This window comes from Podarcis muralis, chromosome 12 (genome assembly GCF_964188315.1).
Source record: "Podarcis muralis chromosome 12, rPodMur119.hap1.1, whole genome shotgun sequence".
NCBI classification, from domain to species: domain Eukaryota; kingdom Metazoa; phylum Chordata; class Lepidosauria; order Squamata; family Lacertidae; genus Podarcis; species Podarcis muralis.
In genome coordinates, this window is record NC_135666.1 from 31,815,927 (window position 1) to 31,843,435 (window position 27,509).

At 44.0% G+C, this 27,509-nt stretch overlaps 1 protein-coding gene across 3 annotated transcripts in view; it reads right to left on the minus strand.

Annotated features, from left to right (window-relative positions):
* VWDE (von Willebrand factor D and EGF domains) overlaps window positions 1-27,509 on the minus strand; it is a 48,092-nt gene that overhangs the window by 1,791 nt on the left and 18,792 nt on the right. The window contains exons 10-30 of one of the 3 annotated variants that reach the window (XM_028751608.2): window positions 27,199-27,472; window positions 25,318-25,526; window positions 22,969-23,963; window positions 21,529-21,665; window positions 18,806-18,961; window positions 18,335-18,439; window positions 15,622-15,736; window positions 14,000-14,250; window positions 13,651-13,870; window positions 12,678-12,815; window positions 11,850-11,996; window positions 10,174-10,860; window positions 9,211-9,306; window positions 9,032-9,127; window positions 6,778-6,873; window positions 5,889-5,984; window positions 4,765-4,860; window positions 3,276-3,371; window positions 3,067-3,162; window positions 2,324-2,419; window positions 420-523 (exon numbers count right to left, since the gene is read on the minus strand). In XM_028751608.2, coding sequence (XP_028607441.2) covers window positions 420-523; window positions 2,324-2,419; window positions 3,067-3,162; window positions 3,276-3,371; window positions 4,765-4,860; window positions 5,889-5,984; window positions 6,778-6,873; window positions 9,032-9,127; window positions 9,211-9,306; window positions 10,174-10,860; window positions 11,850-11,996; window positions 12,678-12,815; window positions 13,651-13,870; window positions 14,000-14,250; window positions 15,622-15,736; window positions 18,335-18,439; window positions 18,806-18,961; window positions 21,529-21,665; window positions 22,969-23,963; window positions 25,318-25,526; window positions 27,199-27,472 — 4,306 coding nt within the window. The remainder of the gene's footprint in view (window positions 1-419; window positions 524-2,323; window positions 2,420-3,066; window positions 3,163-3,275; window positions 3,372-4,764; window positions 4,861-5,888; window positions 5,985-6,777; window positions 6,874-9,031; window positions 9,128-9,210; window positions 9,307-10,173; window positions 10,861-11,849; window positions 11,997-12,677; window positions 12,816-13,650; window positions 13,871-13,999; window positions 14,251-15,621; window positions 15,737-18,334; window positions 18,440-18,805; window positions 18,962-21,528; window positions 21,666-22,968; window positions 23,964-25,317; window positions 25,527-27,198; window positions 27,473-27,509) is intronic. The other 2 variants (XM_028751610.2, XM_028751609.2) reach the window with 2 other exon arrangements.

Here is a 27,509-nt window from a genome sequence, read left to right on the forward strand (position 1 = left end):
TAGGATGCAGCTTAAGGTAAAGGTACCCCTGCCCGTACGGGCCAGTCGTGTCCGACTCTGGGGTTGCGCGCCCATCTCGCTTAAGAGGCTGGGGGCCAGCGCTGTCCGAAGACACTTCCAGGTCACGTGGCCAGCGTGACAAGCTGCATCTGGCCAGCCAGCGCAGCACACGGAAACGCCGTTTACCTTCCCGCTAGTAAGCGGTCCCTATTCATCTACTTGCACCCGGGGGTGCTTTTGAACTGCTAGGTTGGCAGGCGCTGGGACTGAGCAATGGGAGCGCACCCCACCGCGGGGATTCGAACTGCCGACCTGACGATCGGCAAGTCCTAGGCGCTGAGGTTTTACCCACAGCGCCTTAATTTCTCCCTAAACCTCTTCTATCTTTCGAAAGCACTGAGTATTTGTACTATGATTACCTGAATTTTTTTGGCACATGTGACTCCCGTGTAGCCAGGACGACAAGCACATATGTTCGGCAGTATGCATGTACCTCCGTATAGGCATTTCCGGTTGCACGTGGCTGAAACATACATGTGTGCATGTGTTTTAATCTGGCAATCAAAACAAAACCTGTCTGTTGAGGAGAGAGCCCCTGGTGATTCTGCAGTAACTCTTAGGGTGCACAAGCATGTGTTTACATGCTACAGCTCAGCAAGAACAACAACAAAAAGCATTGGTCAGAAAGGCATCCCTCGTTCAGTTTCCAAATGGCCCATGAATATACAGCAACAAAGCAACGTTTTCAAGAGTGTGTGGCTCTGCTAATGGCCCAGTCATTTGAAGAATGTTGCACTCCTATAAGATGATTTAAAAAATGATATCACACTCCTCAAAGGCTGTGAAAAAAATGTATGTATTCACTTCCTATGACACAGTGTTGGAGATGCTAATTTTAGACATATTTGATGAGGCTGTAGGGAAATACGGAAGTACTGGGCTGATGACTATATAAAAGAGATATCAGGGTAAGCAGACTGCTAACAAATACAACTGTGTAGCTTTCAGGAAAGCTTGATGGTGCAATCCTGTAAAATGGCAGGTAATATGTGGATTGCAGCCTGTTTGCTAGTGGAAGCAACAGCAAAAGGGAGTAGTGTGGATTTTATTTTTGCCAATAATGAAGACTAGGAAAGGAATACACGGCATAGGAATTTAATGTGTAAGGGTGCAATTTTAACTCCAGCTGGCTGAGTTGCCTTAGGAAGAGCAGGAACCACTGTTCAGCTAGGGAAGATGGAGGTACTGTGCACATGTGGAACGACCTGCCACTGGATGTTCCTTGGCAGAAACCTCAGCTCTGCTGATGGAGTGGAGAGGGGGAATGAAATGTGTTGGGTGAAAGCATGGAGATGCCATGCTCAAAGCCTCTTCACTTCCCCCAACACACCTGCAGAAATGCTGAGGTTCCGTGCAACAGCCCTGGGCTGGAGAAGTTAATTCCCTCCAGTTGATGACAGGAGGAGGAGGAATAAAGAATGCCCCCTCGTTCACCTCCAGCAGTGAAACAGCAGGGCAATGGATGCAGAGTCTACTCTGCCAGCAGATCTCTTTGCACAATACTGGAATAGAAATGCTAATTGTGAAAATGTTAAGAGGGAGGTGTTAAATCATAGAACTGTGGAGTTGGAAGAGACACCCAGGGTCATCGTCCAACCCTCTGCAATGCAGGAATCTCATACATGGCAGATGGCCATCCCGCCTCTGCACTGGGAAAAAAAAGAAAAGTTTCATTATATTGTTTTAGTTTGAGCTTCAAATATAATGTTAACTTATTCACCAAGGATTTAAAGAGGATCTTTTTTTGGATTCAGATTTTAGATTTTTTTTTTAATGTTCTTATCTAGTACAGGGGTGGGGAACTGGATTTGACCAGAGGGCTAGATCCAGAAGTAGCTAGCCCTCCAACAAGCCACTTTTGACAGGTGGAAGGGCTCTCCTCTGTCAGTCACCTGATGTTGTGTATGACATTGGCAGGTGACTGAAAAGTCATGCCTCAGCTGCAAAGAAGAAGCCACCGTTTGAATTCAAAAAGACAGTACTGAAGTAGATTGGCAAAAATCTGGCTGGGTATAGGGCAGTTTCCTACATTCCATGGAACTGACATTTCTGACCATCAGACATAAAAGCCCTATTGTTTTTAAACATGACTGATTACCCTGGGATGAATGGAAGGTGAGGCAAGAGTACTTGATCTCGCAGGGAATGCTCTCTTTCAAGTTACTTTAATAAAGACCAGTTCGTATGGTGCAGCTCTGGATGAACAAGCTATTAAAAGTCCTATAAAAACACCTGTGTAATCCAAACATTACATCTGACTCACGTGTTTGACACTGAACTCCTTCCCATCCTGGAGGGCAATGGCAAGTACTTGGTCCAATACATTCACCCCCGTTCCTGCACTTCTGAAGGCATATAGCTGTAAAAGAAAGGCATGCGTAGAAAGAGAAGTGTGAATACCCTCAATGGCTCAAAATCAGTGCAAACAATGAACAAATGGTACTGGGAACTGTAAGATATACCTTTGCTTAATCTGCCTGCCATATTGATGCGTTCCCACCCTTGATAGTTTTCTGCGAGCTTAGGCAAATTCTAACAACTGTCTGCTACTCTTGGCGATGGCATTCGCCGTCTTTTTATATATGAAATTAATGCAACCTAATGTTGACCTCATTTACATTAGTTTAATCAAGCTACAGCCTCATGTCTTCTGGAGGAGAAATGGGAATTTGTCTCCCAGAACTGTGGTAATGCTTCAAAAAGACTGAGGGAGACATGCTGTGCCAGTGAGATACTAAGTTGAGCATTCAAAGCCTGTTTGCTTAAGAGCGGAGATAAACAAGGAAATCTGAGCATGCCATTCTGGAGCAGAAGCTAAGACCTGCTTCCATCATTTAGACAGGAAAACCCTCAGGGTCACATTAAGCAGCAGTGGAAAGATGCCCTCCAGTTACAAGCAAATCTAAATTAAATGCTACTTATTGCTGTAGCTTGGACGGAGAGCCTTTTTTATATGCCCAATTTAACAGGCTTCTCCTTTTCCAAGCGGCTGAGAGTAATACCTACGAGTGTTACATCTTTTGCCTCTCCAGCCCGATGGGCAGGAACAAACGTTTGGGCCCACGCATCTTCCTCTGTTCATGCATACCGGGTCACAGACACCTGAAACCAAAGAGCAACGAGAAAACACTCAGCACACGAGACTGAGCTGCCAGAATCGCCCCAAGTTGGCATGTTGAGATGCGAGAGCGTTTTTTTTTATGAAGCAGTCTTACTTTTTTCACACCGTCGGCCACCATAGCCACCAGGACAGGCGCAAACATTGTTTCTCATGCAGTGGCCGCCATTCTTACAGGCAGGGTTGCAGATGGCTAAAGACAAGAGAGAGAGAGAGAGAGAGAGAGAGAGAGAGAGAGAGAGAGAGAGAGAGAGGTGAGGCAGTGGTTCGAGTGTTGCATAGCAGAGGGGCCTATTATTTTTATTTTATTTTCTACAGGGAAAAGGCACCTTAGGAAGGGGTGCGGGATGCGGCCCTCAACTCTTCTGTATCTGGCCCTCCAGATTCTTCGCAGGCCACATCCCCTCATTGGCTCCCCTTCACATCCTGTTTTTGCCAGTCTGGAATGTGTCCTTGAACTCTGGTCATGCCTCTGGTTTCACGAGATGGAGGGCACAGAGGGGGGCGTGAGCACAAGCACACTAGTGGCCAAAATTGTGGAAACCTTTTGGGAAAAAGTATATTTCTGAGGTTTGATGGCTCATAACACCTGATTACCTCTCTAAACTTCATTGCATTACATTCAAACAAACTTCATTGCATTACATTCAAACAAACTTCATTGCATTACATTCTTCATTAACTTATCTTTCCATTGATATATAATTTTATGGTATTACTCAAAAAAAGTGTTATGAGCCATCAAACCTCAGAAATACTCTTTGTCCAAAAGGTTTCCACAATTTTGGCCACTAGTGTAAGCTACCTGTGTGACCCTCAGAAGTGAATGCCGCCCACGGTGTTTTAAAGGTTCCCTACCCCCTGATCTAGTTAGATCTGAAATTCTCATCATTGAGGGTTGAGAATGGGAGCTGATTGGTTCTCTCCAGCTTCTTAATTAGAACAGCTACTGCTGCTCTGAAGCCTGTGACTACTGACTGTCCACACTTAGGCCTATTCATTCCCCATCAGCACAATCTGATGAAGATCAAAGGTGGGGCAGTGTCCTCTTTTGTGGATCATGTATAAAGCGGGTTGTATATGATGAATGGTGCTGGTGTTGAGACCTGCCCCCCGCTGCCCTGCCACAATACGGTTAAAATGGGAAAGGCTGAAACCTGATGGCAATGAAACCCTCCATCTGGATCCAGCAATGCTTCTGCAACAAATCGCTCTCCTTCAGCTCCTACAAATTCTGACCATTGGTCTGCCCAATGCTCGGACCACGATAAGTTACATTATCCCCACCAGAGGTGTTTTTAGAGCACTGGTCCATGACGCAAATTTGCATGTGCTAATTATATGTATCACCAGCACTGGATTGTGCAGAGTGCCCATAACCGAAATGGGTGGACGCACAGAAGTTGTGGGGTCCACCGCAAAGACGAAGGGGTCACCACCCCATCGCAGTGCCCTTTGTGCCTGCTATATGATCCATTTGGAGCCATTCTATCAATGTTTCTTCCCTTAAAAGTAGAAGTGTGTGTGTGTGGAGGGGGAACCATTAATTATCACACGTTTCTTTTAAAACAGCACAACAAAATTACCATTCTGGCAATAGGCACCGAAGAATCCATTGGGGCAAAGGCAAATGTTTGGTTTAATACAGGATCCGCCGTTGAGACACACTGGGTCACACACAGCTAAAGAAGACAAGGAGAGAAGAGAAGAGTATTTCATTTTAAAGGTTAAGTGGAAACACATTTAAGCATGTGTGCCATGTAGCGATTTCATTTCACTGCACGCAAATACTTCGTTAAGTCACTTAACTAAGTTGTAATGGGAAAAATAACTGAAGTGTAATTTGCTTTGAACTGTTCTTTGGAAGGAGGGCTGCTATATCTACCGGGCCAAAAGAAAAAAAATAACCTATGCTTATTTGCATAGGTGGCTTATATAAATATATGCTTGGTTAGAAATGCCTTTTCACAACTAGCATGGAAACTGTAATTAACAACAAAACACCCTCCTTTTCTGGGAGAACAAAACACAAGGGGGGGGGGAGAGAACAAACAAACAAACAAACAAACAAACAAACAAACAAACAAACAAGAAAAACCCTAGTTGGGTGGCTTAAAAGAGGCCAGGTGACAGTCCTACCCAGTGTTTAAAAAATCAGTGAGAACTACAAGAAACTGCATGAAATTTTATTAAAGCTGATCTTGCACACATAAGAGGGTATTTGATTTTCAAAGCTATAGCAACCCCTGACTTCCCCCACACAGCCTCTCTAGAAGGTTGGAACCCACCCCCCTAAACCCCAGTTTAGGAAGCCAGGGGCTGCTGAGGGGAGGAGCAGGCAAGAGCTCATGTGGCTTCAGTGGAGAGATCCAAGCAGCAAATTCTTCTTCCATGACTTCCTTAAGTAGGGCTGAAGCCTTGACTGTTATTCTGCAGAGGAAGGCTGAGCAGAGCTCCACCATGTGGTTCCCACAGAAGCTTTCCAGACAGAAGTTCTTGTGGGAGCCGCTCCCTCTCCAACTCTACCTTAACCCTGGTGCGAAGAAATCTCTTACCACAACCAGCGTAACACTGGTCCTTCAAAGCCTGCCACTTTTCATATCACCAATCGTGATTTCAGCGTTTTTGAGCTGATCTTGTCTCTCTTGGTGGCAACGTGTGTGTATGGTTTTACTGCAAATAAACGGCCTTTGGGGCTATACTTTTTTACCTGTGCTGCATGTGGGTCCATTCCAGCCAACCCTGCACTGGCAGACATCTGGGGCAAGACATTCACCGCCATTTTCACAGTGCCTGTTGCAAACCACTAAACCAAGCAACCAGTGTTTAAGAAACAAAATAAGCAGAAGTTAGTAGAGAAAAAAGGGGTCGCTGTCATATCTTTATTGCATATCTATATACACCCAAATAATTTCCCAGGTTTTGTCTGCAATTGTCTTTCTGCTATGATATTTACCGGTATTTAATAAAATTCACACACCAATTGATTGTAAAAACAAACAAACCTCATAGTGGTTTACAAAGAGAAAATAACGAGAACTACACCTCAAGATATTTAGCTGAATCGGGACTTAACCATGCTTAGAATAGGCCTGTTGACGTCAAAGAGGCTGCTGTTAGCATGTATTATTCCATCCAAACAGCTAAATAGGAGTCATAGGTGTATTTTTCCATTTTTTATCATTGCAAAGTATATTGTTGTAACATTCTCTGGGACTAAATGGTGAAGAATGGTTATGGAATCAAATAAACAAATGACCTTCAATTAATTTATTCACTGTCTTAGTTTTGAGGGTTTTGGGTGGTGGTTTTGGCATTGTTTTCATTTTTTTGTTTTGTTTTATGCTGTATTTTGTGTGATATGGTTTAATTTGGGGCATTGTTTGTATTATATTATTGATTAGTTGCCTTGAGTTTCTTTGGAAAAACCAGGTGGGTTGATTAAAAAAAGCAAAATATAATAATTTACTTCCGACAAATTCACCAAGAGGTTATTTTGGGGCACAGAACATCAGAAACGTATAGTACCTCTTATCTATGTGCATCTTGCTACAGCAGGATGCTTTGTTTATATGTTTGTTATGTTTTCCATTACTTACTTGTTTCACAATGTGGACCCACAAACCCATATGGGCAAGTGCAAAGGTTTCTGGTCAGACAGGTCCCTCCATGTTGGCAAGGTGGCTCACAATGTGCTGGAGGTGGAAAGGGAGGCTGGTCAAGATATCAGTTCCAGAAATCAATTAACTTTAGAAACTTTTAAACAAAAGGTGTAAAAACAGAAATAAAAGTTTTCTACAACACTATTTTTGCATTGGTTACTGGCAAAACTATCATGTTGGGTCCATGTCCCCACCTAGTGGTCAAAAGGCAGGACAACAACTTGTGAAGTAGGGGACTCTCAGTTCATTCTGCCTTTGAAAAAAACCAGTTCAGGTTTGCTTGCGAACAATTCGAAATTGCCACCATCTTGTTAAAGAAACAACTGAAGCTGTTTCTTGGAATATCGAGAATATCCTGGTTTTAGCAGGGATCCAACTTAAGTATGCATATAAATAGACATCACTCTGATGATATCAACAGAGGCAACCCTGGTAAATGTCAGTGCTGAACTCAATCTATGTTTGTTTTTGACAGTGGTTTAAGTAGCTTAATGACAGGAAATGTGCTCCATGGCAGATTTAAGACCCCAAGGGCTATTTCATTTATTTCATTATCATCCTGTGCTTCACAGGCAAGCAGTCCCAGGGTGAGTTATATAATCCAAGCAGACCGTATACAGTAAAGCAACACAATATTGAAATGTGTTTTTACAATCTTCCATAACTTACTCCATCTCCTCCTTCTCACCATTAAAACAACTGGCCTACTATATTAATTCTCCCCCTCACCAAGAACCTGGAGGTAGAGCTGGGCCTTTAGCAGGGCTTTTTTCAGCCAGAACACACCTGAACTCAGTTCTGGCCCCTCTCAGGTGGGCTAAGAGAACAAGGGAGGTGTTCATGGTGAGTTCCGGCACCTCTCTTTCCAGAAAAATAGCACTGGCCTTTAGATTATCTATTCTAAAGGAAACATTAATTTGGCCATGAGGGATATGTTTCACTGAGTACTGTGCATTTAGACAATATGTCAAAATGTCGGCCATCAATAAAATGACTACCATTGACATCCATCTTTATACATATGAACAGGCATGGGAACTATGATTCTAAAAATATAGGGTCTTTAAGGACAAGTATATGTACAAAACTGTGTGTATGGATATTGTTAAGATGGAGAGTAGGGAGGTATATTCTGAGCGGCGTGGGGAGAAATTCAATTTTGTTTGCCTTTTACTGAGAAACTTTCTAATCTGCACTTTTCAATTCAATAAAAGAATCACAATTTGCATGTCTCCAAATTTTGTGACACAGTTCTCCAGTCAAATAATTGGTGAAGAAACGAGTGTATATGGGGAAGTGTGCACACATAAGTAAATGCATTACGTTTAGGAAATTTCCTTCCAAAACGCATACATTAAAAACTGCAGGGGGGGGGGATGTATGTATTAGGTGAAATCTGTCCTAAAATGTTGGTAAACTTTCATGAGGATTCTTTTTAAAATGCAAATTGCTGCAGAAAATTGAATTACATTTAAAATTGGACAAAATGAGAAACAGAGAAACAAAAATTGACAGATTCATCAATCTCCCTACTATACCTTCCCTACACATTTATCACACCAAAAATATAACACAAAGCTGTGGTGCAGGGTAGAACCAAGGAAGATGGAATAGGACACAAACAGAACTGAGAAGAGCTTGGGGGTGACTCATGCATGCATTCCAGCCACTCTAAGGCCAGTTACATCAGAGCAAATCTTTGCACCAGGTACATGGCGGCAAACTGTTAGAACAGAACAAGAGCTGCCTGCATCATGCAGGGTGCCATTATTGCTATTCTCAGTACAGTTGCAGTTCTTTGGAATACCTTTAGGACCACGAGTGGCGCACTAGAGCTTCTGCTGTTGTGGGAACGTTGTGATCAGTGGCGTAGCGTGGGTTGTCAGCATCCGGGGCAAGGCAAGTAATTTGCGCCCCCTAACCCGTGGATTTTAGCACTCGGGGCAGAGAGCTGCGAGTGCGAGCGCGCCCCCCCCCGATGTTGCGCCCGGTGCGGCCGGCCCCCCCTGCACCCCCCACGCTACGCCACTGGTTGTGATAAACACGAAATACAACTTTTTCATTTGTTTCAGCTGTTTTCTGGAAGGAGTGAAATAGCTGACACTGCAACTTCTGAGAATCAATTTTGACACCGACATTCAGCATGCATTTTGGGCCATCCTTTAATTTTAAAAGGACAGCCCAGTGTTACCTTCATCACAGATGGGGCCACTGAATCCGGGGGGGCATTGACATACATTAGGCTTGGTGCATTTCCCATTGTTTTTGCACTCTGGTCGACACAGAGCTGTATAAAACCAACATTAAATTCTTAGATGTACCATTTAATATTATTAAATGCAGAGGGTGCATAAAACAGGCATCACTCACCAGCCTGACAGCTACGGCCAGAGTAACCAGGCTTACACCTGCAAGTATTGGGTGCCACACATTCCATGTTTTCACCACAGTTATGCCTGCATATCGCTATGAGAAAGAAAAATGGAGAAAATAAGATTAGTAACTCATCTGGTTTGTGGTATTCACTTTCAATGCCTAGCATGCAAAATTAGCTAACAGCACTGACCTCGAAAACACTATACTTTCCATCAGTGTGTGCAATTATGAAGTTCAAGTTGTTCTGCAACCCCATCACATGTGGCCACCAGCAGATATGGCGAAACGCAATGATCAGTGAACAGAATGTGCATTTGGGGAGCCATTTGTGCAATTTCTGTGACCTTGTTGATAGCCTTCCTGCTCCCTTCTCCTTCCCCACCATGACTGTTCTTTAGACACAACTCAGCCATGCAAAGTTTCACATAGAACAGCAACTGCCTAAATTTTTGTATACCCCATGCAGCTGGGAAACAGCAAGCTGTCCAGCTCTATGGTCTGGTTCACACATAACAATAAGCCTTAGCTTGTTTAAGCAGAATCATGAGGTAACCATATGTTGTTCCACAGATGATCAAACAAAACATGGTTTGTTCCTCCAAAGTTTGTTTCCACTGCTTGTGCCTCATGTGTTTGTAGTTTGGTGAAGCTCTGGAGTGGAGTGCTCAAGCCATGGCAAAGGGTGCTGAGTTCACATATAATCAAAGGTTCCTAAGCCAACAACATAAACATGGCTTTACATCATGTTTGTTAACAGTAAACCAATGCTGGACATAAACCTCACACACAAACCTAAGCAATGGTTAATAAACCATACTAAACCATACTTTAATAAACCACAGTTTAGCGTTATGTGCATATCAGGCCTCTACCGCCATTGTAAAAGTTCGGCACGATCATCTGCTGGAAATAGGATTATGTTGCAACAAAACAGCAAAACATATGCTGCCGCAGTACCTCTACAAATAATACCATCTCCGTAATAACCGAAAGGACAACGACCGCATTTGAAGCTTCCATTTTCACTTGGCTCACAAGGAACCCCGGGGAAACAGGGTGACTCTGCACAAGTGAGTAACAGGGAAGCAGTTGACGCAGAGCCTGATTTTCGATCCGTGCCAGGCCTTTGGAGTGTCACAGCAAACCTTTCAAAGGTGGGTTGCAAAGTGCTGTCTTTAGGTTTGCCGAATGGCCTTTGGAATTTGTGGCCACTTCCTCCTCCCAGTTCTTTGCTGGTTATTGGTGTCACGTTAGCTTTGCTGCTCAATGTTATGTTGGCCTCTAGGGGAGAATAGATCTGCTCTCGTGCCACCATCGTCTTCTCAGGAAATACTGTCTTATTCCTAAGTGGCGTGTCAGATGCAGAGCCTACTGCATCTGCTGCTGACTCTTCCTCTGCGGTGCCAGAATGGATGTTTACAGTACTGGCACCTAATGCATAATCAGGGGGTGCACTACTAACAGGCTTTCTCAAAGCTGGGCTCTGGGAAATGAATACATGTGAAGACACAGTTGTTTTGGCTGCAGAAACGGATGGACTGCTGTTGGCTACTTCTGTGGGAATGAAACTTCTGGGAACATCTGTGGGATTAAGAGGGAAGTCTGTGGTATTTGGAACCTCAGCAGTTGACAGTTGCAGGAAACCTGCCAAACAAACAGGAGACAGACACAAGAGCATTATTACAAGATTTACATTTCAAAGAGGATAGTTTTAAAACAGTAAAAAAGGAACGTAGACTTCTACATATATCTGGATTTTTCCAGTTGTGCTTGCTGCGGTGTACTTAGCATTAGAAGTCTACTAGAAAAACACACAAAAGGTTAAACCCAAACAAGAGCTCCCAGAATTGTCGGCGGGGAGCATAAGACATAACGGAGAGTTGGCAGGGAGTGTAAAACATAAACCTGAAATTAATACTCCTTAGCATCTACCTATCAGTAGCCTGCACAAGAAGTGAGCCGCAGCACAAACCCTTTCCGTATCCTTTCCTGTTTGTCAGTCCATCTTCCTTTAGATAATACATTCTCCAGAACCTACAGCCTAAGCAAGATGGATAGAAAAACAGAAAAGAGTGAGGCCAAGAGCTTATGCAAAGTAAGAGGAATGAGAATGAGGCATAAAGGAAGACTAGGGCCTGCAAACAGTGTTTCAGTGAGGAATGCACCTGCTCAGGATTACAGCCAGCCATGCCAACAACAACAACAACAGGTTAAAAATGCATTAAAACATCAGTCATTAAAAACTTCCCTAAACAAGGCTGCCTTCTGATCTCTTCTAAACGTCAGATAGTTTTTTATTTCTTTGACAACTGATGGCAGGGCATTCCACAGGGTGGGCGCCACTACCGAGAAGACCCTCTGCCTGGTTCCCTGTAACTTCGCTTCTCACAGTGAGTGAACTGCCAGAAGGCCCTTGGAGCTGGACCTCAGTGTCCAGACTGAACAAATGGGGGTGGAGACACTTCTCCAGGCAGATGTCATTCTGTTTTTAGAAATGCCATACACTGCTGTTCATTCTGATGTTTTCAGAAATCAGAAGGAATTCTAATAATAAGGTTTGCTGCCTCCCACCCCATTCTTTTATCTTAAATATATATATATATGAATAACATAAACCTGAGCTCTTTACTTGCCAGAGACATTTTCATCAGTATGGGCACTAGCAATTCTGTATCCATGATTTTTGCCCACACCGATTCTTTCACTGGGGTCTATTTTGTTATATCCATCTTCTGGAGTCAAATGACCAGAGGGAGCCTTGCTTGTTGGTTTTATTCCAGCTGCGACATAAACAAAAGAATGCCCAAATCAAAGGGATAGCAAACCAAAGGTAGCTTATTTAAAGGACAGCCAAAGGGTTACATAAAAAGTTGTTAGGCTCATTGAAAAATGTTTAACGTTCCGGGTTACAGCCACTTCCAGCCTCACTTTTCACCAGAAAGATTCTATGCACACCTTCTGCAAGCACACAGAGGAACAGACTGTACAAACAAACATTTAATTGGAAGTTGCTTATATGGGAAAACACATACAGACACAATTATTTTACAACACTGTGTTGATCCTCTCTTGAAAAGTCTTAGTTTCTTACCCAGTAAACGCTGCTATTGCTTTTGTTGTTTGATTCCAACTCCCATCAGCCCCAGTTAGCTCAGAGAATTGTCAGGGATGATGGGAGTTATTGGAAGGCAACTGGTTTGGGAAGGCTGACTTAAGTCAATCGTTCAACCTGTCTACCAAAACTTTTCTCATTCAAAACCATGTTTCCTATCCAATATAGAGAGAATCAGCTATCAAGCATGAAAGTTCTATGAATTTCTATTATATGGACAGGATTATTAGACAGGTTTCTGCCTTAGGCACATCCGATGTTTTAAGCACCGCTTAGTGCAATGAACAAAACACTTGGAAATGAAATGAAATGCGATTTTTTTGGTGACCAAAAAAGGATAGCTTTTTACCATAACATCTTTTCCCATCTCCGTACAGGCCAGTAGGACATGGACCACAATAATAGGAATCCATAGTGTTGAAGCAAGCTACTCCAGGGAAGCATGGTCTGGATTTGCATTCATCAGGGTCTTTTTGGCAATGTCTACCTAAACAGAAAGAAAGACATTCAGGCATGCATCAAAGGCCCTTTTCAAGTGTCTGTTCCTTCTCGGGAACTAGTAGCTCTCTCTCACACACACAAAAAGCCACAAAGATTTTCAAAACACAAAGCAAACGTTGGTTCATTGCCTAACTCTTGGGAGATAGCAAGCCCTTGATTTTCCAGAAACAAACAAAAAAAAAATCCGGGATTTTTATGATGTATTTGTTTTATATACATTTAAGGGGACATGGCCACTTTTGTAGGAAAAAACCTCCTGCCTCAGGAAAAGTTATTTGGGATTGATTTCAAACAGCTGTGATGGAGATTCTGAGTTTTGATCATATAGATTCATCTCTATTTATTCTTAATGTTTGGTTGTTTCAGATAAGATTTAAGACAAAATGATTTCATGTATATATTTATGCGGAATTTAAAAAATGAATTTTATGTTACAAAATTTGTTTGTTCTCCTTCTATGCAGTCTGCAGACTAATTCAATAGTACCCGATCCTGTTCCTATACAACCCTACATCCAAGCCTCATTAAACCCAATTGCACGTACTTCTGAGTAGGCATGTATAGGATTGCACTGTGCTTTCTAACTTCTTATTCTAGCTTCCACTGTAATCCGCAAACCACACAAGCTTTTTGAAAGGCAAGCTTTTGCCCCTCTTCCTCATTGGCTTTAACTGGCCTGAAGAGGCGTACGCGAAGATCTAACTCAGTGATGCTTGAAAAATATTTGTTCTGCTTAAATAAACCTCACAGTAAACTGGAGCCTGAAATCATGCATGTAATTGAATTATTGTTATGTAAATGTAGAATAAGTGACAATTCACCCTGCAGCCCAGGTGTACATTCACAGCGGAAGCTATTTATTCCATCAAAACATCTGCCAAGGCCACAGGGGTTGGATGCGCAGTCATTGGTATTCACTTGACAAAGGTCACCTTCAAATCCTGGCATGCAGATGCACAGATATTTCCCACTTCCAGGAGGGAAATTGGTATCGGTCACACAGGACCCTCCATTTAAGCAGTCACATGGTTTCACGCTGACCTGCAAAACATGCCCAATAAACAGCAGGCTATAATTACTCTTGAATGGGATATTCCATTTGCAATGGAGCTCTTGTCATGGCTGCATGATAGCAATTAGCGTTGCCTATTTGACCACAATAGTTATTACCTCGATTGCAACTTGGGTTTCGGCACTGCAGTCGTCCATTATGAAAAAGGTAAACAGCTCAGGCTTCTTCGACAGCGCCTTCCATATCAGGAGTCCAGCGGGAGAAAGACTGGCACCTGGCGGGCCAGAATTCAATAAGAAAGCGACGGCAGAGCCTTCTGCGTCCGTCGCTGAGAACTGATACACAAAATCCTCCCCATAAAAGGTCTGCAGCCTTTCTTGCGTATTTTGAAATACAGGAGGCTGGTTGTCTGAAAGGAAATAAATGGAACAGCCACAAAGTTAGAAATATGAAAAACGGATGACATCAGGAAATTTTTATCTGTTCCCCACCTACTTACATAGCCACTGTTAGAGGCCTATACCAAATGTGCACCTGACTGCAGTGCTTTACTTGATCCCATATCATAGAGGTGTTGTTGAAAGAGAGCATGAGGATCACCTAGTGAAACCCTCTGCAATGCAGGAATCTTTTACCCAATGTGGGGTTCAAACCCACAGCCTTGAGATCAAGAGTCTCATTCTGTACCAACAGAGATATCCTCTTGTGTTTTTTCATTAAGCATTGCAGTAAGTCAGCCTTCCCCAACAGATATTGTCAGATACCAACTCCCATCACCCCTGACCATTGGCCATGCTGGCTGGGCCTGATGGGATTTGGGGGTCCAACTGCACCTGGGGGTTGCCAGGTTGAGGAAAGGTGTGCAACCAGTCCATGACACTGGCTCTAAGCATCTGCTGAAAGGGATTTCACTGGGGTGTGTGAGTTCCTGCACAAAGTGGTTCCCTGCTTCCCACTTGCCTGTGCCCATCATGATGGCAGGCATTGCTCTATACAAGGAATCAGATACAACTACAATTCGATTTCCTGGAATTTCAATGGGAGGGAGTTAATCACAGGTCGCACTGAAACCAATAGGACTTCAATTAAGTTAGTCTGGATTCAACTCAAGGCTCTTTAACATTCAGCGGGTCATGAAATGTGTTTCTTCAAGACCTGTTTGCAGGTGCCAATGGATGCAAACAGGTCTTGAAGAAACATATTTCATGACCCACTGACATGCAATAAACATCACCCTCCCCCAAGAGCATTACACCACAGAACAAAATGGCACAAATCCATCAGGAAAATGAACCCATGATGAACTTTAGCCATCATCCTGGCACAGGCAGCTAGGAACAAAATGAGCTAGATATCAAATTTCGTCTGAAGTTTCTGTTTCTCATGTGAAGGTTCACAAGTCATAAAGTCTAGAGAGGTGATGTGCTGATCCAAACTCTCAGGCAAGAATGGACAGCCTGTGGCCTTCCAAGATGGTGTTGGACTCTCAACTTCAATCAGCTCCACCCAGCATGGCCAAGGGTAGAGAACGATGCAGGTTGTAGTCCAAGAACATCTGGAGGGCCAAAGGTTCCCCATTCTTGTAGGAGTAACACTAGACTCACTGCCAGCTCCATGTCATATGTATCTCCTCCTCAACTTTCTGGAGATGTGTCTCCCCTTCACAGTTTACTGTAAACATTGGTATGCACATGGAAAACATGCATGAATCTGAGAATACAAATCATTTGTTAGGTTTAGGCATCTGAACCAGTGAGCTTCATAACTAATTAGAACTTACTTTCAGCAACGGACCAAGTTAACTTTGATCTTTCCGGTCTGCAGAGTAAGCAAGGGCTTGTAGGATTTGTGTCACCTTCACCATAACAAAGTCCATCTATGTTGCATGTTTTCTCCTTTGCAGAAATAAAATATCATTCATTAAGACTTTGGAATATTTTTCCTGCATGTTTATTCATGTGCCATAAACTGTCAAAGCAGTGGCCTACTAGTTACTCTCACGTGGCCCCAGCCTCAATCTAATTTTTGCATGCTTCAGAGAGTTCACAACTTGTAACAAGCCAGGTCTTCAGAAAGGTATTCTACACCACTGTCGCTAAAATGAACAGAACTTGGGCTGGACCGAGTATGGCCAAGCTCTTGCACAAACGACATGCCTTCCAGTGGGGCATTCAGGAAATCCTTTGTAGTCCACACCTGATAGGATTTCAAGGTGCCTTGTTGAAACGACTGAGTTTGGTGTTTCAATTCTTGATCAGGCAAAAGGTCCACTATGAGAATCTGAATTATTGGGAGGGTTTTGTAGTGGATCACTAAATTCAATGCTGTATTGTATTGTTCTATAGCAGATTGCGAATTTGGGTTGCAAATACTGTAGAGATTTGCCTGGGAAGAATTCTTGCTGGAAATAGTGGGACTTACTTCTGAGTAAACTTGCACAGAATTACCACATCCTTCCCTGAACTGGTGCCAGCCATATGTTGTTGGACTCCAACTTCCATCAAACCCAGTCAGCATGGCCAATGGTCAGGGATGGTGAGACTTGTAGTCTAGCAATGTCTGGGGGAACCAGGGCAGGGCAGGCATGATTACATTTATTCATATCAAATTTTTGGTGGATACCTGGTAATACAATACCATTTTGCATCCAAGTAGAAGCTGCCTGTTTTTACTTAGAAAATATCTTTTAAACAAACCATTCTGTGCCTGAGACAATCCATCAATGTTGTGTAGTGTGAAGCTTCCACAAAATCTGGGTTATGCTGATTCAAGGGCTGCTCTGAAGCAGCTCTGCTATTGGTCTAGGACAGAGTTGAAGAAACAGCAGTCCTCCAGATGTTGCTGGACTACAACTCCCATCATCCCCAGCCACATGGTCAATGAGCAGGGATGGTAGGACTTGGAGTTCAAGAACATCTGGAGGGCCATAGTTTCCCCATCCCAAATTTAGGAGATGTGAGACTCAGTAGCGCACACAAGGAAGTGATATTTTCATGGCTGTGATAACCTCTTAGACCTAGAGATCTATGAGACACCTTAAGGACAGGAGGAGGGGGAAGGGCTGAAAGAGAGCACTTTCCCTTCTGGAAACAACCAACAAACACATCAGAAGTTATTTCTGGAATGAATCCAGTCAACCCAGTTGGAATTTGGGAAGCAGCATTACGAGTAAAGTTGGGAAGTAAGGCATTACAAGTAACAGACCACCTACTTCCAACCTGTGAACCTTAAAAGTTTCATGTTCCCCTCACCACTGACTATTGGCGATCCTAGTTGGAGCTGTTAGCCAATGGGGAACTCCCCAGATGCTCCTATCCCTACACATTTAGCTGGGAGTCTCACTTAACTCAATCAGGCTTGCTTCTCAGCAGACATGTCTAGGACAGTATTGTTGGTCCTATGCATCTGATGGTGTGGACTCTAGTCATGAATATAAAAGGTAAAGGTAAAGGTACCCCTGCCCGTACGGGCCAGTCTTGCCAGACTCTAGGGTTGTGCGCTCATCTCACTCTATAGGCCGGGAGCCAGCGTTGTCCGCAGACACTTCCGGGTCACGTGGCCAGCGTGACAAGCTGCATCTGGCGACCCAGCGCAGCACACGGAAACGCTGTTTACCTTCCCGCTAGTAAGCGGTCCCTATTTATCTACTTGCACCCGGGGGTGCTTTCGAACTGCTAGGTTGGCAGGCGCTGGGACCGAACGACAGGAGCGCACCCCGCCGCGGGGATTCGAACCGCCGACCATGCGATCGGCAAGTCCTAGGCGCTGAGGTTTTACCCACAGCGCCACCCACGTCCCTTAGTCATGAATATATGTGCCATAAATAAACATGTTACTCTTTAAGGGAGTAAACCCCAAGGAAAAATCTGTACTCGCTCCCTTGCTAAGGAGCAAACCCTACACAAATCTGGAGTGGAGTCCCCAAGATGGCTGGATCACGTCTTGTACGCCTCCTTCCAGCAACTCCTGCAGCCAGGCTCCTGCCAAACGTATTGCTCTGCTTCCCCTTGCATCACATCAGCAAGGCCAAGAGTGGGGGGCTTGTCATCTGGGCAGCCCAGGACCCCCATGGACACTGCCAGGGCTTACACTCCAGAGAGGTCACTTTGGCGCTGCTAATGCAGCAAAAACAACACAGGAGGCAGCAGTTATGAGTTACCGATCTCTGCAGCCACAGCAGGCGCTGTGATTCTCCAGCGGTTTGGCTTCATCCCCGGAGGAGCACCCTATCATCTTTCAAGACAGACAGATGCCAACAACAACTCATTAAGGTGCCACAAGACTCACAGCTATAACGGATTAACACTGTTGCCCCTCCAGAAATTGTGTATTGCATATTTAACTGACTAATTAATTGATCACTCCGCTGAAATTGTACATGATTAATCTATTCCGTTTCATTTAATGAGGTGACATCTCTGCTAGATTTATCTCCTACCCTAATGAGGTTGTAAATATTCAAAGCAAAACAACAACAAAAATAAGACACTTGCCTTTAACGTGCAAAATCCATTTGATTGTGGGTCGCATATCTGACAAGCTCCATCAAATAAGGTCACTGTTTTAGGGTTGCTATAAGTGAACCCATCATTAGAAATCTGTTTTGACATAGAGCAACAGTTCTGTGAGTTATATAAGCATCCGAAAGGGGATTATGGCGTGTTTCACAATTGACAACATGCACATCCTACCTAGATCCCTACATATTTTAAGCTTGATTCCTACATATTGCAGGGGTAAGCAGAAGATATAACGGGAAGTAATGGTAGATCTCTGGGTGACAAAAACAGAGAGCAAAACTTGTTTCTTTTGTGCATCCCCCCCCCCCCGTGTGCCTTTTGATGATTTTTTAAATGGTTTTACAAGTTATGCTCGTGCACCTCCTCAGCTTCCTTCTGCAGGATTTATTTTAAAAATTATCTCAGTCGCTATATGACTATATGAAGTAAATCTCTAGAGATTACCTTAATTTGCCACTTTGCAATGGGTTGGCCATCCACAAGATCCAGACCATCATTCTGGTGTCCTTCAGTGGGAAGTTGGCAATCCACAGTCCTGGTGTTGTGGAAAGTGGCGTGGGTGAATAAAGATTCCCCAAGCACCCACTTGTTATCACTGTACTGAATTAAAGGACCAAAAATGCCTGATTTAGTGACCCTATAAACAAGACGGTGAGATCAGTGGCGTAGCGTGGGTTGTCAGCACCCGGGGCAAGGCGCCCCCTAACCTGTGGATTTGCGCCCCCTAACCCATGGATATGCCCTAACCCCAGATGTTGCGCCCGGTGCGGCCGGCACCCCCTGCACCCCCCACGCTACGCCACTGGGTGAGATACAAATAGATATACAAATAATCTCAACTGAAGCAAATCTCTACAGAGTACCTTAATTTGCCACCTCTTTTGACCCAATTTGGCAGTTCTGGGGGTACAAAATGGGCAAGTATTCTGTAGCACGAATGCACCATCAAGTCAGAGCCATATAGCGTAATGGCAAAAGAGCCGTTATTGGATCTTCTCAGGGCTTTTTTTTTTTAAAAAAAGCAATGGAGGCCCTAATTTAGATTTAGGCTATGACACTTGGCAATAACCAGTTCCCACCCTCCACTGAAGAATACAAGTAGGTTCCAGCTTGTGCGGGTGGGTGTCATTTGGATTGCAAAACCAGTGCAAGAAAGAAAAAGGCTTAAACCATTGACCTACACCATCTCACATCTACCTCTAGAGGAGGGACTTTTTTGCTGCATACCCTGAGATGATTCTCATTCAACCTGCGCAAGCACCTAGCTTTATCCACTGACAATGGGTCACTTTTACATTCTTTCAGTGAACTCTTTATTTACAACATAGTGGCTGAAATGTCCATGGGCCACTTAAAGAGTAAAAACCCTTCTGCTTGCTTCTTCAGGATGGTTTCCACTGCTCCCACATATAAGGTAAAAAAATATAAAAAAGGTAAAGGACTCCTGGATGGTTAAAGTCCAGTCAAAGGCGACTATGGGGTTGTGGTGCGCATCTCACTTTCAGGCTGAGGGAGCCAGTGTTTGTCCACAGACAGCTTTTCGAGTCATGTGGCCAGCATGACTAAACCGCTTCTGGCACACCGGGACACCGGGACAGAAACCAGAGCGCACAGAAACACCATTTACCTTCCCACCACAGCGGTACCTATTTATCTACTTGCACTGGCGTGCTTTCAAACTGCTAGGTTGGCAGAAGCTGAGACAGAGCAATGAGAGCTCACTCTGTCACGGGGATTTGAACCGCTGACCTTCCGATCAACAAACCCAAGAGGCTCAGTGGTTTAGACCACAGCGTCACCAGCGTCCCTCATATGGAGCAACTCAAACATAATACCTTTCTGAGAAACAACAGAAATGCAAAGTACCGCACAAGCTTTCACGTTCCCTCAGAACATGGAGTATTCAAGTTGAATGTTAAGCAAAAACACAAAAACAAAAAGGGGAGTCAGAGGGAGAGAGAAATAAAGATGACAGTGGGTAGGCATAGTGAAAAAAGTATGCCGTCTATAAGGTGGATTGCAGGAGCTGTGCAACACAATTCCATGCATACAGGTGCTGAAACAGGTCCCACTGTGTCCAACAGAGCTTATTCCCAGAAAAATGAACATAGGACTGCAGGCCTAATTAGGTCAGGCTGTGCTGTTTGTGAGCAAAAAGATCTCAGGTTGTGCCAGAAGTTATAGCAATGGCTGTTCTTCTCCCTTTGCAAAACATAAAAATTAGACATTATTCAGATCTAATGGACTCACATGGCAACCCAAAACTTTATCTGCTTGATAAAAGGATAGGCCACAGAACCTTTTTGTGGGGGGGTGGGAGCATAAGACCAAGAGTGTCGCTGCTGAAAGTGTTATTAAAACCCTCCAGCTTGCAATGAGTGAGGAGTGAGACAGTTCAAGCTGTGATAAGTGAACTCCCAATAATTGTCTCACTAGGAGTTTGGAGAGTAGCTCTTAACTTAATGGAATGTAAATGTGCTGTTGGCTTTCTCGTTTCAAACTGACTTGCTGATGAGAGGATCAATGTTGTGTACAAAGGGAAATCCACAGCCTGCACTGTAATATAACCTGCCAAAATAACCTCAGCATCAGCTGGACGGAGCCAAGTATAAAGGTGCGCTGGAAAAACAAAATGTTTTCTACTGAGTCAATGGGAAAATTGAATTTCTTATACATGAGGGGTTTGTTTTTTGGGGGTTTTTTTGAAAGTTGTATTATATCTCAGAGGCCAGGCGCTAGTTTCAGCTCCTTTAGCTCAGGCTTCTGACATTGGCCAATTGATCAAGGGTCTTGGATAAACTCCAGTTTGAGTAATTGCTTTCTCCCCTACAAAAATTGTCCTGTAAATTTTGCTCGCAGTCTTCATACTCGCAGTAGTAATGCAGAACCAAGTAGCTGCACCCACAAGTCTGAAAGAGACTTTCCAGTTTGTCACCTTTGCACAGGGCCAAAAAATAAAGTTGAGAAAAGAAAAGAAAAGAAAACCATGCTGAACTCAGTTTCTCATAGCCTTCTATTTGCAGGTTCTACCACTTGTACCACCTATGATTTCCTCAGTCAACAACTGCTTGAATATGGAGAATACGGATGCAGAATGGCTTACAGGAACTTCAGGTTCTAAAAACCTGAACGCTGAACCTTTATCAATAATACATAAAATAATCCACCTGCAACTTATTAATTTCACATCTGGGGCCTGGCAACTCCATGAATCCACGGCCAAAAACTCTCACAGTTGTGCAGTCATACTGCTGGACATCACACAACCCTCCATTGTTCAGCTCTGTAATTTCCGGAACCTGATCTTGAAAACGAAAATCAGAAAGTGAAACACACCGAGTCAATCATGTAAACAGTATGACAAAGCTTTTGTGCCAACAAATACCTATCAAACAAATATGAAGAAAATAGGGCACTACAGACACAAAACCTGGGCAAAGAAACAAACTAATTTCAACATATTTCACACTGAATTTCTTCGAGAAAATTCGACATACCGAGTTAAAGGAAGACATAGGTTTCACAAACAGTGAGAATGGGGGCACACTTGTCTCTGAACCTCAAATTTCCATTCTGCGGCTGGGGTGGGGGGAGGGTGTGCGCTCATATGATTTGAATAATGTTCCATCCAAAAATATCCCCAGCTCCAGAAAACTAAATGTCAGAGAGAAGTGTTCTTACTTAGATATGCTAATTGTTTCATATGCGCAAAGAATATGGGGAGCATAATTAGATCCATTACAATCTGGGTTCAGACCTCGCCACAGAATGGAATCAGTCTGGGTTGCCTTGATGAAGGACGTTTATAGAGAGCAGGACACGGGGAGTGGGACCTTGTTCCTGCATTTTGGTCTCTCATCATCAACCATGGCATCCTCCTGGACCAGCTCCGGGGAATGGGAATTGGGTGCACTGTATTACAGTGGTTTTAATCCTCCCTTCAGTCCAGAGAGTAGTATTCAGAGAGTGTCTTTCGGCACCCTGACAGCTATGCTGTGGGGTGCCACATGGGACTGTCTTATCTCCAGTGCTATTTAATATCTTCATGGAGCTGTTGGGAGCTGTCATGAGGAGTTTCAGGGTGAGTTGTCATCAGTATGCTGATGACACTCAGCTGTATTTCTCCATAACACCTGAAACAGGAGGCCACACAGTCTCCTGGCAGAGGCATAGTGTGGGGGGTGCCAGGGGTGACCATGGCCCCAGACACACAATTTATGAGGGGCTGTGAACCAAACAACCCCATGTAGACACCCCCCAGCATGGTGCTCCTCTTCACCCACCAAGGGCTGTGTTGCATTATATAAAAGACCCAAACGGCATCTAATAGAAATACAAAATAGAGGCATCCGGCTTCATTCTATAAGGAGGCTGGAATGTGAAATTGTACTATTTCCCCAAGCTAGTAATTGAGACTAGTGTTCCAGTGAGCAGTGGTTAAATCTGGCACAACAGGAGTCAAATATAACATGACTTACCTCTAGGAAACAGGACAGATGCAGAACAGACTGCAAAGCTGACTGTTTTACAGATTAGAATATAGATGTTGGATAAGGAGGCTTGCTGTGGGGCAGAGAAAGAACGCTAGTAACTGTAGCTCGACTCACCAGATGAGGTGCTGCAGTCGTACGAGCTGAAGCCTTGAAAACAAGCACAGCCCCATTCAACGCAGTGACCTCTCCCGCTGCAGAGGTTGGGACACTTCAGCGCTAAAAGCAAGTCATCAGATAATCTCTTGTCTTCTTCTCCAGTGTGGTAATTAACTTCTTCCAAAGCTCTCTTTTCACATTCGTTTTCTAGGAGGGCCAAGCCTGCCTTTGCCCAGCTGAGGTCGTCTTTCAGTTGCAGATCCTTGATGCACAAGTCTACCACATCGCTGACCCACTGGCCGAGGAGAGCCTTGCAAGCTCTCACTATGCTGGAATTGGCAACTGTCTCCTGGCAAAGGTCCAACGCATCCGACTCAGTGAGGCCAGAAGGCGTAGGCCATGAAGAGATGGGCTCTTGGTATGGGTCAGCCATGTGATCTTCTGGGAAGAAATAGCTAAATCCATCCAGATCTGTTTGGCTTAGGCTCTGGGATGGAAACACAGAAAGGTACTCGTAGTCATGTTGGCGCTTTGGGCGTGAATGTCTTTTGCGGCGCCACTGGCTGCCAAACTTGTCTGTGTAGCTGTCAGCCCCCCGGCCCCAAACAGCCTGTTTGTGTGTTGTAAATCCTGTCTTGGAGTTCAGAAAGAGAGCTGTGCGTTCTGGGGTTGCTGTCCGAAGAGCTCTTTGATTCCGAGAGCGTCCCTCTCTGGAGGGAACAGCAGAAGAAACCTCCTCCAGCACGGAAGCACGTTTCCTCAAGCCCCTGATAGGATCAAGCGAGCCGATGTACTCAGTGGTTACATCCAGCCCCGGGATCAAGGAAGGGAGCCAAGCGTTTTGTTTGTTTTTTCTGCAGGGCAAAGACAATTCTGCCTCAAAAACAGAATTCAGTTTATTTGCTGGTTGGTCTTCTCCCACGTCACCAGCATTGCAATTACAGAAAACTATTTCCTTGGCTGGAGTTGAAAGATCCGGTATTTGGTCAAACAGACTCTCTCCTGGTGAAATCCTGTCAAAAAAACAACTGGAAAATCTCAACATGGCTGCTATCCCAACATGCAACATGCATGGATGGATGGATGGAGGGGGGGGAGGGGAGAACTGTTCATGCCACTGGAGCTTTGTGATACTTGTTACCATAGCAATTTTCCTTTTAGACATTTGGCTGTCCAGCCTCTGTTCCAGCAAAGGAAATCCTACCAGACCTCTAGGCAATTCATTTAAATGTTGAACCAGTCTAACCATCAGGAAATTTCTCCTGCCACCCAACCAAAACGTATCCTCCCATAACTTAACGTCCAGTAGATACAGTCGTGACCTTTGGGGCAGCAGAGAATAAGAGCTTGCTCTCTTCTACGTGACAGCCCTCCAGATAATTGAAGAATGTTCTCCGCTCAGGCTAAGTAGTTCCTTCAAACCCCCTAGGACTTGTTTTCTATACTGTTGAGCATCTCTGTTGCCTTTATGGACTCTAATTTGTCAATATCCTTCTGAAAGTGTGGTGTCCATTATTGCACAGTGTTATATAGCTGGGTTTTTTGTGTATGTATATATAAATACACAAATACATAAATAATGGTGACATGCCTGCCATCCCCTCAACCTAGATTGTCTCACTGTGCAGATAAAAAGATCAGAGACCTTAAGCTATGAAACAGGACACATTCATAATGACAGGGGAAATTAATTAAATGGAAAATGGATAGATTGTGTAAGTTTGTGCAGTATCTTTTCTTTTCTTTTTAATGTTATTGAGGAACTAGAGTCCACATCCCCTTCCTGCTGTTATCATTTTCATAATTAACTTTAAGTGACAAGAAGTCAGGGCATTTTGGTACAACATTTCAAAATTCGGTCAGTGCCTGGATGGAAGGCTGGGAACCACTTGTATGTTACCTTGGGTTCCATGACAGAAGAAAGGTAGAACAGAAATAAGTCTGCACTATTGCGAGCCAGTGTGGTATAGTGGTTAAAGCAGGCATAGACAAACTTGGCCCTTCAGATGTTTTGGGACTACAACTCCCACCATCCCTAGCTAACAGGACCAGTGGTCAGGGATGATGGGAGTTGCAGTCCCAAAACATCCAGAGGGCCGAATTTGCCTATGCCTGGGTTAGAGTGTTGGACTAGGACCTGGGAGACCAGGGTTCAAATCCCCACTCAGCCATGAAGTTCATTGGGTGACCTTGGCCCAGTCACTGTCTCTTAGCCTAACCTACCTCAGAGGGTTTGTTGCGAAGATAAAATGGGGAAGGCAAAAAACCCACACAAGTATGGCACCTTGAGATCCTTGGAGGAGCGGCGGAATATAAACAAATAATTGAACGAATAGATCTCCCCTTCGCAATAATATAAAAGATTACCTCCATTCATTAATAAAAGATGTGTAAGTATCAGCTCCTCCAGTGATTTCAGTTCCGTCCACATTGTGGTAATCGTTCTCCACAATGCCATCAAATGTTCCACAGAGGCCCAGCGTGTGTTTATAATCCAAACTGGGGGCCCTGAGAGTTAGACTCATTCCCCATTCACTCACGTCGGCTCGAATAAAAGCTCCAGAAGAAAACGAGATCTAAAAACAAATGGCATCACACCGAGAGAACAGGAAGACCCTTTCAGACTGTGGTTTCCATTTATTGACCATTTTGGAGATGAAACAAATTACTGCTTTGCCCTATCTCATCTGACTCCTTTTTTCTGTCTTTTAAGTACAGTAAGCCCACAACTTATGCAAGGAATACATTCCAGGGATGACGCCTAAAGCCAAAATTGTGTCTAGTCAAACACATTGGGCTCGACAGCGGGTGGAATTGCCAATGTCTTTTTTCATTTTCCCCATTCTAAATTTTCTATTTTGCCAAGTGCTTAAAGCTGATTGCACACAAGTTAAATGCCCATAAGTTGCAGGCTTACTGCACAGCACTGCGTTTAAAAGATGCATTTTCAAAGGAAACGAACCCTGTGCAACAACTCCACTTGCAACTGACTGCTATATTCAAGCGACGGAGGCCCTCAGGACAACCAATCATAAATCTGTAAATGGTAGGGAGAATTGTCACTTTGACATGGATACGTAGGAAAGGTTGGCTTATCAACACAAAAACCTCTGTGATGGTTCTCTTTCATCCCTGGACCCCTCCCAAATCCATGTCAACCAGATCATGTGAGAGAGGCAGAGGACTGTGACCCAGATTCTACAGATAATATGACCAACAGCACAATAGGTCAGGAGCGTGTACCACTCTCCTCCTCTGGCGTGGTCACAAGGAGATCAGCATCTTTTGCTCCTGCTTTCAATTAACAATAGTTTAGGATTTGGACATATGATTAATCTTAACTATGGCTTATTGAAACAAACCTGCTTTATCAATCACAGTTTGAAGTTGGCTTCTTTCAGTAATCATAAAAGGTAAAAGTAAAGGACCCCTGACAGTTAAGTCCAGTCGCGAACGACTCTGGGGTTGCAGTGCTCATCTCGCTTTACTGGCCGAGGGAGCCGACGTTTGTCCGCAGACAGTTTTTCTGGATCATGCGGCCAGCATGACTAAGCCGCTTCTGGCGAAACCAGAGCAGCACAAGGAAACGTCGTTTGCCTTCCCGCCGGAGCGGTACCTATTTATCTACTTGCACTTTGACATGCTTTCGAACTGCTAGGTTGGCAGGAGCTGGGACTGAACAACGGGAGCTCACCCCGTCATGGGGATTCAAACCACTGACCTTCCGATTGGCAAGCCCAAGGCTCAGTGGTTGACACCACAGCACCACCCGTGTCCCTTTCAGTAATCATAGTTAAGACTAATTGCAGTTCATCAAGGTTTAGACATAACAATTGTAGCTAAGGCTTCTAATTTCCTCATGGCCACACTGGAGTAGCAGAAAGAAGGAATGCAGAAGTCCAAGACTAAGCCATGTTTGTTTAATCATAAATCATGGGTTATCATTAATGTCCAAACACAGCCCATGTATGTTTATTGGATTTTTTAATTTAAAAATCCCTAATGCTAAACTGTGGTTAGTTAAGAGTGGGTAACAAAAGCTCCTAGTTTCCTCATGGCTAAGTTGGAGGAGAAGGGCTGGGCAATGCAGAAGCCCAAGGCTCAGCCAAGCTTCTTCATGCAACGATAAACCATGGTTTATCATTAATGTCTGAAAGTAGCTTATATATGTGCATTGATTAAAAAGGAAACAGGAAACTCCTCCTGAATCAAGTTGCTTTACAATGGATATAAAATGGATCAACACACCGTGACTTTTCTTCCTGAATATGATTCACTGATCCTGACGCCGCTGTCTGCCGAAGCTCTGCTCTTTACAGATAAGTGCGGCTGCGAATCACGTAGCTGACCACTGCACATGTCAAATGCTATTATATCAGCCCCTTCTTGGGCAACAAAACCACAGTTACATGATGCTGGGTAATAGAGGCTCCCACAGTCCCACTGGCGCACGTGGACTTCAAAATCACGGGAAGTACTTCTGTATAGCACAAACGTTCCCGTTTTAAAGTTGTCATACATCCTAGAAAAAAGAAGAGCATGCGAAATTATTTGTGTTT